This window comes from Vombatus ursinus, unplaced genomic scaffold, assembly GCF_900497805.2.
Source record: "Vombatus ursinus unplaced genomic scaffold, bare-nosed wombat genome assembly UNPS02014769.1, whole genome shotgun sequence".
Lineage (NCBI taxonomy): Eukaryota > Metazoa > Chordata > Mammalia > Diprotodontia > Vombatidae > Vombatus > Vombatus ursinus.
The window spans coordinates 1,814,902-1,829,368 of record NW_020954547.1 but is presented as its reverse complement, the minus strand read 5'-3'; the positions used below and the strand labels follow the sequence as shown (position 1 = coordinate 1,829,368).

The 14,467-nt window shown below is 33.7% G+C and overlaps 1 protein-coding gene across 2 annotated transcripts in view; it reads left to right on the top strand.

The window, feature by feature from the left end:
• LOC114043566 (transmembrane protein 56-like) overlaps positions 1 to 12,973 on the top strand; it is a 79,581-nt gene extending 66,608 nt beyond the window's left edge. For both annotated transcript variants that reach the window (XM_027862624.1, XM_027862625.1), the window contains exons 7-8: positions 5,236 to 5,309; positions 7,365 to 12,973. In XM_027862624.1, the coding sequence (XP_027718425.1) occupies positions 5,236 to 5,309; positions 7,365 to 7,683 (393 nt within the window). In that variant the 3' untranslated portion in view covers positions 7,684 to 12,973. The remainder of the gene's footprint in view (positions 1 to 5,235; positions 5,310 to 7,364) is intronic.
• The last annotated feature ends 1,494 nt before the right edge of the window (positions 12,974 to 14,467 follow it).

Genomic DNA, 14,467 nt, shown 5'->3' with positions numbered 1-14,467 from the left:
TGTGACATGGGAATAGGTTGGTTGTTCATTGGCTGTGCAAGAAAAACTTTGCATGACCCCAGCTACTCATTGAGACATTCCTTTTTGCTTTCATACTTGCTAAAGTTTAGATGCTAGTTTCACTGTGCCTCTTGCTACTAATTGTTGGGCTAAGAGGGCAAACTGTGTTATTTGTCCTTGCTTTTCACTCTTCCAGCCCCCTTCCTGCAGAGGACATTTCCTATCTCTTGGTATTTATTGTTAGTCACTGCTTACAGAGGTGGTTTTCATATAATTAGCAGATTCTTGACAACACCCTGTGCAAACAGTAGCCCTCTTTGGCTGAGAATGTCTCCTGGAGAAATCCAATTTCAACCAGTTCTTTTTTCTTCCTTTTTCTTCATTCCTCAAGATTGCACAGGCACTGGAGTCTTGTTCTCCCCTGGCCTAATGTCTCCTTTTAAACTGCCATATGCTTGAATCATTTTACTCTTCTACATAGATCATCTGAGTATCTTCTTACTCTAAAATATCTCAGAGACCATTAGAGATGCACTTTACATTGTAAAAATGCAGTTTTGAATGACTTAATTCTGATCAATTCAGTGATCAAGCATTATTCCAGTGGACTGGTGATGAGTAATTCCATCCACTTCCTGATGAGAAGTGATGGACTAAATATACAGAATGAGGAGGGGGAATTTGTTTTGCTTGATTATGCATATTTGTTTAAAAATTCATGTTACAAGTTTAAGAATGCTGCACCTTATTTACTGCTGTTATAAAATACATGTGTATCTACTTGGAGGATTTAATATTATCTGCTACAAAAGACATTGTAGAATTCATCTGGGATTGTATCTCCATTCAGGAATATAATCTCCAGATTTTAAAGGTCCAATTAGTTTTTGTACTCAGTGCCAAACTGACTGATGGTTTTAGCTCACCAGATTTATATCTTGCCGCTAATTCTGCTTTCAGGCCCAGCTGAGGGGCAGGGACAAAAGAGGTAGTAAAGGAGCGGAGGATGTGGGGACATTAAAGGTTATGAATGACACTTGAGAATATAGATAGGGCTGTCCCTTGTTTTTAACCAGAAGTTCAGTAAAAAACGAACAAACCTCCCAAAACTAGAAGGCTGGTACTTTAGTGACCAAGAGAGATGTTTGGAAACTACTGACCAGTTTTACATATTTTAAAGTCTGTTAGACCTCTGGCATTAAGTTGTTTCAAGCCTAGAAGATATTTTGGAAATCATGTATTTTAATGAATTGGGTACATTTTTAGTTAAATGCTGAGCCCTTTGACTGGAAGCAGTTAAATGAGGAATGTCATTGTATCTGTGATATGCTAATCTTGTTTCTAGGGTTATCCATTTTTTCATATTACCCATTACAGCTTCACTGAGGACAGTGACCTTGAGATTACAAAAACCAATTTTAATTGACCTCTAAATTTCTGATTCCTAAACTTTAGGAGTTCCAGAATTTACATACAAAAAGTGGTGCAAGTCCCAAAATAATTTAGAGTTAAATATGTTTCTCCACTTTTATAACATTCCCATTGACATGGGAGCAACTAGTTTTAAAAAAAGGATGTGGGTTTTAGTATATCTTTTATTCTAGGGAGCAGCTATTTCCTACGGCACAAAATTAAAAATCCTGGGTGTCCTACCATTTGCTCAAACTCAACTTATTCAAAATAAAGCACAATATATTTTTCTGCAAACCTGCTTCTTTTTTGTAATTTAATTATTTCTATTAGCAACATCGCCATCCAGCCAGTCTCCCATTCTTGAAATCTTGACTGACTTTTTCTTCTTTACTTCTATAAACCAAGGTTTCTAGGCTTGATCCAAGCTTGGCTGGAAACTTGGGTTATTCTTCTCCTATCCAGCCTATTGCTGAGTGCTAAAGATTTTACTGCTACTTATGCCTCTCATTTTTCCTTTTTACTCCCACTACAACTGTTGTTAAGTCATCATTACCACCTGTCTGGACTATTGGAATCCTCCCTTCCCAGGTCTTTCTGGTTTTGTTTTCTGCTCTCTAATCCATCATTACTTCATACTGCTGTAAGACTAGTCTTCCTTATGCATACATCAGATCGTGTCCTCTTTCAGTCAAGCTATCAATCAGCAATCAATTATTAAGCATTTACAATGTGCTAGGTACTGTGCTAAGTGCTAAAGATACAAAGAAAGGCAAAACCAGAAAAAACAGTCTCTTCTTTTAAGGAATATCATAGTAATGGTGGAGACAGCTTGTAAATAAATAAATAAATACATATAAAATACATGGTAAGGGAACAAACATACACTGCACTAAGTGCTTTACAAATATTAATCTCATTTGGTCCCTTACAACAACCCTGGGAGGTAGGTGCTATTTTTATCCTCATTTTGTAGTTGAGGAAACTGAGGCAAACAGAAGTAAAGTGACTTGACTGGAATCACACAGCTACTAAGTGCTGTAAGAAATCAGAGTTCAAATTGCATGCCATCTTGGTGGGGGGAGGGGAGTGATGGGGAGAAAATTTGGAACTCAAAATCTTGTGGAAGTGAATGTTGAAAACTAAAAATAAATAAATAAATAAATTTTAAAAAGAAAAAGAAATCAGAGTTCAAATCCAGCCTCAGGCACTTCCTAATTGTGTGGGCAAGTCATTTAACCTCTGTCTGCCTCAGTTTCCTCAACTGTAGAATGAGAATAATAATAGTACCTTCCTCCCAGGGTTGTTGTGAGGATCAAATGAAATAATATTTGTAAAGAGCTTATCACAGTGCCTGGTACATAATAGGTATTATATAAATGTTAGCTTATTTTCATTATTATTATTATTATTATCATTATTAAATAAAGTGTGAAAAGATTGGAAGGATAGGAAGGAGCCAGGTACTGAAGAATCTTAAACACCAAAGAGGAGTTTACATTTAGAATTCCTTTGAGACTCAGCTTAAGTCTTACCTTCTACATGAGACCTCTCCTAATCCCCCCTTAGCTTCAAGCACCCTCCTTTCCAAAAATATCTCAAATTAATTGTTTTGTATATACTTAGAAGTTCACATTTTATCTCATCCTTAACCCCCTTTCAGATATAAACTCCGGGGCAGGATCTGTTGTCATTCCAGTCTTTGTACATCCAATGCTTAATTCCATGGACTTTTTGATTGATTGATATCTGTGCCTGCAACATTCTGCTTCCCCCTCTTTGCCCCTTGAGTTTCTGTACATCTATTAAAATCCAAGGCTTGAATGCCACCACCTCCATGAAGTCTTCCTTTATGTCTTTAATAAATCATAACCTCTACCCATTAACTCCCATCAGTAACATGTAGTACTCTTTGCCTCTCTAATGCTGTCATTGTTTTGCATTAATCACTTGTGTATGTGGCCTATGCTCCAACTACCCTATAAATATCTTGCATCCAGGTATCTTGTTTGATCTAATCTTAGCACAATTCTCTGCATGTAATAGACATATTGAATAAATGTTTTTTATTGAGTTGAAACAGATATCTACATTTTGTCAGTACAAATTTGGTAGATTAAGTTAATTTGGTATATATATGTTTGGGCTATAATATTAGAGTTTGCTAAATCTTCAGTTTTTTTCAGTTTTTTTTATATTGGCAGCTAACATATTACTGATTTAAGACTTTTTTCTTTTTTTTTATCCTGAACTTAAGAAATAAAACAAGCAATTCCATAACAAAGTAGAATAGAAAAAAAGATTACACATGAAACTATTATATGCAACTTGCTTTTCCTTTTAAATAAATAATAAAGTTATCATGTAACTTTCTTTTTTCCCCTTTCTCCCACCCTAGAGATGGCTACCATTAGACACAAATATGTGTGTGTATTTGTGTGTGTTTATGTGTGTGTGAATCCATACTACACATACTTCTATTTATTATTTCTTTCTCTGGATGCAAATAGCGTCTTCCTTCATAGGCCCTTTGTAGTTAATGTGAGTGTTTATAATAGTCAAAATGACTTAGTCACTCAGAGTTGTTCTTAAAACAATATTACTTTTACTATGTACAACATTCTTTTAGCTCTGCTCATTTTGCTCTTCATTATTTTGTGCAAGTCTTTTCATGTTTTTCTAAAATCATTGAGCTCATCATTTTTTTTATAGCACAATAGGAATCCATCACAGTCATATACCACAACTTGTTTAGCCATTCCTTAATTGATGGGCATCCCTGCAATTTCCAGTTCTTTGCCACCACAAAGAGAGCTGCTAGAAACATTTTAGAACATAGAGGTTCTTTTCCTTTTTCCCTAATCATCTTGGGAAACAGACTTAATAGTAGTATTGGTGGGTCAAAGGGTATAGGCAGTTTTATAACTCTTCGGGCATAATTCCAGATTGCTCTCCAAAATGATCAGATCAGTTCACAGTTCTACCAACAGTGAATTAGGGTCCCACTTTTTCCACATCCCCTTTAACATTCATCACTTTCCTCTTCTATTATTTTAACCTATCTGATAGATGTAAATGATATGTCAAGGTTGTTTTAATTTGTAATTCTCTAATCCATGATTTAGAACATTTTTTTCATATGACTGTAAATTTCCTTGATTTCTTCATTGGAAAACTTCCTGTTCATATCCTTTGACCATTTATCAATTGGGGAATGGGGAATGACTCATTGTCTTATAGATTTGACAACGTTCTTTATATATTTAAAATATGAGACCCTCATCTGAGAAACATCTATAAAATTTCCCCCCTAATTTTCTACTTTCTTTCTGATCTTGGCTACATTGATTTAAGATTTTGTTAATATTTAATAATCAATATAAAATTCAAGTTAAGTGATTGGTATAAACATGCCAACCTTTAAATTCTAGTCATTTAAGAATACAGTCCTTAATTATTACTATTTTTAGAACCTATATCGTTTGGGAGCTCTATTTGAAATTTCTTCCTCAGAAACAGAAATGGTACTGTATGTAAATGATTTGCCTTTTTTTCCACTCTTAAAAACAAAACCCCCTCTAATTCCTAACATTCTTCTATAGAATTAATAAAATTATGAATGGTAAAAGAAGAGAAAATATTCATCTTTGTTTTAATATTAAAATTCTTAGTATTCTTAGTATTAAAATATTAAAATTAATATTAAAATATGAAGAAAAGTTTTTACAGTGGAAATAGATATAATTTGTATGTTTTCTTAAATAGCTAGAAATTTTGGTAAAAGTTGATGTGCTAATTTTTTTGTTTTTAATGTTTATAATCTAGGCGAAAGGATTGCTGGCATATTTTGGTAACTTTCGTCTCATTGCAGAGTTTTCTAATCCTTTTGTGAATCAAAGGTAGGTTGTTAATGACTTTTAAAGTTGGCCATGGTAAGCCATTTATTTTAGAAAATGATGTTCCATTGCCCTGGTACCTCCATCTCTAAAATCATTATTATAATACTACCCTGGGGGCTCACTATAACGTAACTTATAATACAGAGTGAAATTAAGTACTGGATATCACAGGTTCTGTCTTGGACCCTTCTAAGTGATTAGTTATTGTAAATAATGAGCATTTCACAAATATTAGAAGCTTTTTCATTTATTACCTAGCATACAGTACCTTGCTCACTGAGCAGACTCAATAAATATATATTGAATGAATGATCTCATTTGATAGTGCAATACACATTATATTCTTTGGGCATAAGACTCTGAGTATCATAATTTTGGGGGAAGATGATCTTTGCCAAATCCAAGAAGATTCCACAGAAAGTATGACTCAGCACCATAGATTTTATAAGACACTATATTTTTTGTAACACGTGATATACCCATACTTGGGGCAGCTGAGTGGCATGGTAGATAGAGTGCTGAACCTGGAGTCAGGAAGATTCATCTTTTGGCCTCAGACACTTAGTAGGTACTGTGTGACCCTGGGAAAATCACTTATCCTCATTTGCCTCAGTTTCCTCATCTGTAAAATGAGCTGGAGAAGGAAATGGTAAACCACTCTAGTATCTTTGCCAAGAAAACCCCAAATGGGGTCACAAAGAGTCAGATATGACTGAACAGCAACAAAGGTGGGGCAGCTGAGATGTAGAGAGATCATGTGACTTATCCATGGCCACACTACTAGTTAGTGTTAGAGGTAGGAGTGTAGCCTCGATCTCCTGACCCCAAATACAACCCATTACATGACACTACTCCACCTCTACAAGGAGACCTGGCCCTTTATGGAGACCTGAACAAATCATTTACTAGCTTTCAGACCATGGCAAATCACTTAAGCTTGATGATCCTCAGTTTTATCATCTACCAAATAAAATTGTAAGAGATGCTGTCCTTTCTTTACGAGGTTATTGTAACTTGCCTGTGTTTACAAAACTGATACTATAGATAGGAATATTTTGTTAAAAACTTCTTTGTCTATTTACCTTCTAAGTCAAGTCACCAACCATTTATTAAGCATCTACTATGCCAGGCACTGTGCAAATGCTGGAAATACAAAAAAAAAACAACAACCAAAAACCAGTCCCTTGCTTCTAAGGAGCTGATGGTTTTAATGGTGAGTTAATACTCTAATAACTATGTACAAAAAGACACAGGAAAAATTGGAGATGATCTCAGTGGGATGTGTGGGATTGAGAGAGGCTTCTTGCAAAAGGTGCTATTTTAGCTGACATTTGAAGGAAGTCAGGAGGCAGGAGGCATAGGGGACAGCCACTGAAAATGTCTTGGGAAGGTAGAATGTTTTGTTTGAGTAACAGTAAGGAAGCCAGTGTCAGAGTATGTATGTGGAGGGAGAGTTAGGTGTAAAAAAAGACTGGAAAGGTAGAAGGGGTCAGGTTGTGAAGGGCTTAAAAAGCTAAAGAGAGTTTTATATTTGATCCTGGAGGTAATTGGGAACTGCTGGAGTTTATTGAATATTTAAATAGTTGCCCTTGATTACATATATTTTTCTTTTTATTGTTTTTAGACCCTTACTTTGATCTTTCAGGTTTACTGTAGATGCTAGTAATGTGTCCATTATATTTAATATTGATACCATATATACAAATTTTTTCTTTCTTTTTTAAAAAAAATTTTTTAAGGCAATTGGGGTTAAGTGGCTTGCCCAGGGTCACATAGCTAGTAAGTGCCAAGTGTTTGGTCTGAGGCCGAATTTGAACTCAAGTCCTCCTGACTTCAGGGCCGGTGCTTTATCTACTGTGCCACCTAGCTGCCCCATATAAATTTTTCCTTAAAACAATGATATAAAAGTTGGCAAAATTAGTATGGGCACATATTTGTCATGTAGAATGGAAAAAAACCCATTGCATTCTAAAAGCAAAAATTAAAAGTATTCATCTTTACTGTATATCATCTATGACATATAGATTTAGTTTAATAAATGTTTTTATTTTTCAGGTGGTTCCTTGAAGTGCTAGGATATCCCAAGTCTTCAAAAGCTAACATCATCAATGGCATACTAATGACAATAGTATTCTTCATCGTAAGGATTGCAGTCATATTTCCTTTCTATAGTCATATTTATGCTGTATTTGGAACAGAAGGTTTCAACAGACTAGGATTTGGTGCCCAAAGTGCCTGGATTGGTTGCAGTGCTGTTTTAGATGTAATGAATGTAATGTGGATGATCAAAATTTCAAAGGGATGCCTCAGAGTCATCTCTCTCATAAGAAAGGAGCAAACCAACAAGAGTCATCAAAATGGAAAACTTGACTAAAAATGGCATATTGAAAAACAAGCTACTTCATTACAACCTAACATTTGTGCTGATATGTGCTGATATGATGTTTCGTGGCATGGTCTGTGCTTCTTTATTAATATTTGCTATTCAAGATTTCCATGACAACATCTGTTTTTAATTTTAGGAAAGAAAAACTAAGAGTAGCTTTTATTCCGAGACACCTTTTCAGCTTTCCAGCTGCCTTATAAGCATGAATACAACTTTAGGAGTTTAAAGAACAATTTACAAATATAATGGAGATTCTTCAGAAATGTATTACTTGCACTGGCATTTTTCACCATGAAAAGATGGCTGTGTTCATATGTGTGATGCACTTTGTTTTATCTGGTTAATTCTGTCGATAGAATTTAAATGACCTTCAGCTCTCTTTTCTATCAGTGTTTTCTTGGCAACCAACACTTGTATGGGGTTTAGCTTCTAAATAGTCAATATTAACCAACAGACTTTGGGACATGAAATGGTGACTCTGGCACAGCTTATCCATTTAAATAATAGGATGAAGTACTTTTGCTTCATTATATGTATCTAATTAGCTTAGTCATGGAAAATATTTCCTGCGTTGTGAGATTTTTTTTAGGTGTATGGGGATTTTGTATATGTGCTCTTTTTACATTTTTTTCCCTTGTTTATCACGTCTGAACATAACATTTTGGTTACTTGGTAATCAAATTTTGGGGTTGGCTCAAATAAAAAAACAACCTTAATTTCAGAGGTATTTTAACAACTTGGAATTTCTTAATTCCCAGTTTAAAGCCTGGGTTCAAATCCTGTCCTTCCTGATGGAAGAAATCCATGTTATTAGAAAACTTATTTCCCCTCCTTTTCTTAATAATTGACTTCAAGAGAACTGTTTTACACAGTTTTCTCTAGAACCGAGCACATTCTTCCTCGATATGTGTTGATGAAAGAAGAGATTTGGGAAAAATAATCAATCAGCCAACCAGTATTTAACATTAGTAGGCATGTCAGAAGGACATTTTGAATGTGCCTGTTCTAATATTTTGACTCCATCTCATTTTGCTAATCCCTCTAAAACTTCTAAATATCTGTTAGCATCTTGATGACAAGATATACTAATGTTCATCTGCCTTCTTATTTGGTGTTTGAAATAATCAGTCTTTTACTATCAGGAAGTAAAGTCTTTCACTACATGTGGTCATTTACTAAGGAAAGCTATTCAATAGGTTTTTTTAAATTGTTTTCTTTAGCATTTCATCAAGTTATTACTGTGGTCTATTTTTATATTATAGTAAGACCTGGCGTAGACCTAATTAAAAACTTCCATAAGAGAGGAATGATTATATGGTTAAAGTAAAAGGATGAATTGTGAAGAAAAATGCTATGATTTTGCTGCCTTGTCTCCCTCTCCACCTACCTTGCAGAAGATAAATGATTCACTTGTGATTTGCAAAATCTTTGCTGCATTTAGAGCCCAATAATCATCAGTACCAGAGGTCATCTTGTGCATTATGATATCCATCAGATGCTTGAGGTAGGCCATTTATCTTCCTTTTTAAAAATACCCTAAAAATATCTCAGGGTTTTTTGTTTTATATTTTTGTTGAGTTGAGACCCAGTGATGTATAGACAGTGCTTTTCAAGTTTTTGTCTTTATTTTCATTTGGTCTAAATGACAAAGGACGATAATGAAATTATGTACATGTGTTGATTATTATCACATGTATGTAAAATAGAGTAGTTTATTTGCTGAAAGCCTGGTGCCTGAACTCTGTTGTTTTTGTTCTACCTATGAAAGGAAAATACTGTTTTTATACAACCTAGGGTGGACGTCAGGGATTAAATTAATTTTAATAAAAAAAGATTTGTTTCAGGTAGGTTTCTAATTTTGCACCAAATTATTTTCACTCGAATAGAACTTTCACTGTTCATAGTATGATGAAAGTTCCACTTTGGGTTGTAAATGGCCTGATAAAGTTAGTATTGAGTTACTAAATCAAACTAGAGGTTTTTTTTTCCCTTACTCAATTCATTTGTCCAGTCTGTAAGTCATAAAACCATTTGAAGAAAAAAACTTAAACAATTTAGTTAAACTATTGGCATTTATTTTAAAAATCATTAATACTTTTTTATCTTTAAAATTAATGGCACACTACCAGCACCTTGCACATAAACAGTCAATAAATATTTATTGACTTCATTATTTAGCTGGAAAAATAGGACAAATATTTGTCTCACCCCTGCCTTTCTGACAAACATGCATACATACATACATGCTGCTTTGGAAATGCATTCCTTTAGAATGAAATGAATTTTTAAATAAAGACCTTAGCCCTAAAAATATCTTGTTAGTTCTGAACACAGAGATTAAAGAGCTGCTTAAGATAAAGACAGTGTAAATTTAATATTCCTAGATTCAGTACAGTATTTTCAGCTAAAATTATTCACATTATAACTGTCATGAACAGTACCTTCATTGGCATAAGTACCTCAAATATAAATCTATTTGACCTGCCATTTATTTTTGCTTACGTTAATCAAATATTTACTATTTGTCTGTGTATTTACTACATATCATTTACCATAAATTCCTTAATTTTAAAATCTAAACTCAGTCCAGTTTCATTGCTGATATAAAACACATGAAATGAAAGATAGGCTAATTTAATAGCTTGAAATTCATAGTCACAGAAAATATATTTCCTCAAACTTAGTTGTAGTGTGATTATAACATTCTGATGGTTTAGTGGCTGAGGATGCCTCTGGTTAAGAGATGAGATATCTTAGCAGCTAAATATGCTAACTAGATGGATCTTAAATGAATCTTTTAGGGGCTCTAATATTGGATATGTAATCCAAATATTTTTCAAAATACAGCAAGTTGACATAAAGAAATTTTCTAACAACCTTTTTGTAGGAAATTGATTGCATTATTGGTAACTTGATATTACCAAAACTAAAACTTTCAAACTGCGACTTTAAAAATCAGCAGAAAATTTTATTGCATAAGTTCAGTTAATTACTCATGTGGTTGTCCATGCGAGATCAGAGTTAAAGTATTAGCTGTGTAAGTAATTAACACAATTAAATAGTTTCTTTGGGCAAATGAAGGAATTAGGAGTTTGAGTTATCTTTCTTATGTATAAAATCCTCTTAGTGAAGAATGTCTGCAATTGTTTAAAAATCAGAGTGATAGGTTACAGTATGTTTATGTAAGATAGGGAAAGTTCTTATAAATTTGTTTTCAGTCCAGCTGCTAAAAATATGTAACATTTTTGGAAAAGTCCTGCATTGAAAGAGATATAATAGTTACATGCCTTGATCAACTTTAAATGACTTTAAGTCACTTAAATGTACTGTGCAGAATTCAGTATAGTCTTAAAGGTCTAGTTAAAATTTACATCGTTTGCAGCAAACATTTAAATAAAACTCTTTTCTAAAATTTAAAAAGAAATTTGACTCGAATTACATTTTTACTAATACAGGTTTTTAAAAAAAAATATATAGGCTTAAAATTTGTATAACTTCTTTGAAGTACATGTGGAGTTTTGGTGGTATAGTCACCAAAAATTGGCCTTCATTTTTTGAGAAAAGCTGACTTCAATGTGAATTGCAAGATTAGTTTATCGTACACGTAGCACAAGAGTTGCCCAATAAAGGTGTGTAGGAGTAAGTATTGTTGTGGTTTCCAAATGTGTTCTTCTAGTTCCCAGAAGAAAATTTGCTATGTCCAAAAAGTGGTTGTATTACTGGGGATATTTAAAATAAGTCACTTTAAATGTTTTTTAAATTTTTAAAAATTTTTAAAAATTGCAATTGCCCCAAACCAAAAGTTTGGCCAAAGTGGTTCTAAGCGAATGCTAACCTGAAAATATGTCTATAATTGGTAATATCAGTGATTCAGCACATAACATGAAGTTGTAGACTTAAAGTTCTATTAAGAAGTAAATGAAAAACATATCACCAGAAGATATGTTGCCCAATTGGCGCACAGGTGTGTGTGTGTGTGTGTGTGTGTGTGTGTGTGTGCGTGCATCACACACACGCACACACCCCTGAACTAAGCTAGAGTGGCTAATGGCTCACTAGGTCTGAAGAAAGCAACTTAGATCCAGTGGGGCTTAGAGATGGGGTAAGGTTATCAGAGAAGAGCTCTTTTACCTATGTGTGAAGTATGCTTTGAGCACAGAGACCCCTCAGTCCCTCTCTAACCCAGACCAGTTCACCGTGTTTTTCACTGGTAGTACAGAGAAACATCACATTGGTTCCTCTGAGCCTGCCTACCACTACCATTCTCCCACAGCACGTAACTAGTATACCCTCTGTTAATGCCTCTCTTCCATTAGACTTTCGGTCTTTAGGTGTGTTGGGCAAATTAAGAAATTTATAAGTTAATTGTGGCATATACGTGTACAGAAGACTTGTAAGCATTATATGAAAATATGAGTGAAGACCAATCAAATCATGTTTTATTAGACAGCTATGGAAAGTCATTCAGTCCAGATAGAAATGGTTCTTTAGTATTTAAAACTATTTAAGAATCCTAACACCCATTTATTGTGTGAGGGAAAATCAAAGATGTTGTGGTTTCACTGGAAACTATCTGCAACTTCTGATGAGAAGGTGATTGGGTGATATATACTTTATGAGCTACTTAGGGACTTAAATACTTGGTGTTGGCATTATCTATTCAACAATTCCACCAGTAAATAAATGAGTTGTTTAAGATACTTTGCAAAAGTATAACACTGATAATCTTTCCTTTTCCAAATTTGAGTCCCAAGTAGCCTATAATTTCTTTGATGACAACAACAGTATGTGAATGGGGAGAGCATTTTGGAGATGAGTGAAGAATCAAAGGCAGCTATAATAAAAGGATGATTTGCAGTGAAAATGTTTACATTGATTCACTTTGAGCAAAGGACATGTCTTGATGTGAGGCCCTATGCTTGGGACCAAGGGCAATGGAAAAGACTATTTCCATATTGAAAAATAAGTTTCTTTGCATAAAGGAATACCTCTGGCTGAAAACTCGTTAAGCGTTGGCTATATAATTTTTCCCTTGTATTTCTGTGTAATCTTGTTGTAATTAAATGATATGAGGGTTATTTGCTACTTTCTGGTAAATGAAACCTAAAACACAAAATCAAATAAAACATTGTGTATTTTTTCTTCCTCTCTTGCCTGATTGTTGAAATATTGTATAATTATGTCTATATTTTAAGGGCTTTTATGTAAGCATAGAAGACACTAGATTTTTAGTACTTGCTACCAAGAAAATGTATGAGAATGTTTTAAAATTTTTTATCAAAATTTTTAATATAAAAGTAATTTAAAATTATGGATTTTATTTGAAAAAATATATACATACTGCAATAAATTCAAATATTTAGATATTTTAGATATAAATGAACTACATATGTAATGCTTGCACACAAATTCTATGTAAAAGAATAAACAGCATATACTATTTAAAACCTCATGGTTCTGTGCATAACTTTATTCCTTATTCTAATCACTCTTAAACTACTTGCTTTAAATGTGGCTAATAACATAATTTAAAATAAGTGCCATTGAGTGCTTAGATTATTGGTATATAATCTTATGTAAAACAGGTTTTTTAAAGATAAAGTACTCTGTCTTCCTTGATCAGTTGGACAAAACAAAATCTTGCTTAAATTTAATGGAATTAAATCAGTAATCTAACATTCTTAGTGGTGCATATTTTGTTTTTTTTTTATTGGGGTCTTTGGATGTTCTCTGAAGAGAGCATATAATATGATTTAGAATTTTTCACTAAAACTATTAGTAGTTGAATATGGTATTTATAAGTATATGTAATTTTGAGATGTGCAGTAATATCTGGGCAATAATCTTTATGTTGTCTGCATGATTAAGTTTATAATAAAGAGAATGCAGTTTTATCCTGTAAAATTATATTTATTTAAAAAGAATAAGTAAATTTAAAAAATCTTGTACTCTTTTATTCAAGACTTTTGATATACTAAAATAAAAAGCTTTGCATTCTGTGAAAGAGAAATATAAAGAGAAAGAACAATCACAGACTAATTCAGATAGAAAGTTTGACCTTAAAGGCCTATATTTCAAATCCTAATTAATAAGCTGACCTAGTTATCTTTCTTCAAATCTAAATGCTTTCTGCCCCACCAGCTTCCTTAAAAGAGTGAAATATTCAGAAATCACTATGTTATAGCAGAGCTTGCTTTCTTCTCAAGTTCTGGCCCTCTAGCAAACATAAATAGGTTTGAGATAGATAAAATAAGTATCAGCCAGAGTTGGTTAACAGAAGGAACTGTGCTTGGCAGTGTCACCCAGTTAACAGGCTTTTTGAGATTAGATTAAGAAAAAAATGGCATTTGTAGTTTACATTTCCCTTTCTCTGTGCTCCTATCCCTCCATACTCTGATTTGTTCTCTTCCATTTTGGCCCAGCTGTCTTGGCCACGACTCCTACCTTCTCGTGTTGTGGTTTGATACCAATTCAACCTTAGGACAGACCAGGAAGCAGGGCCCTAACGAGATGCAATGCAGAAGAAGACTAGCAATTGGAGAATACAATGAGTCATCCTTCTAAACATGACTTTATCATATTGGGAAAGTCGGTCAAAGGAACAGCTGAATTTCAAGATTAAAATAGTTGCAGCTGTCATTTGAGAGATAAAACATGGGTAAAATTACAAATAGGTCAGAATAAATTTGGTCCTATCATTTTTATGATTAACAGTAAAGTCCTGTGTAAATGGAACTTCCTGTATTTCACATAACACATTCTCCACTCTAGA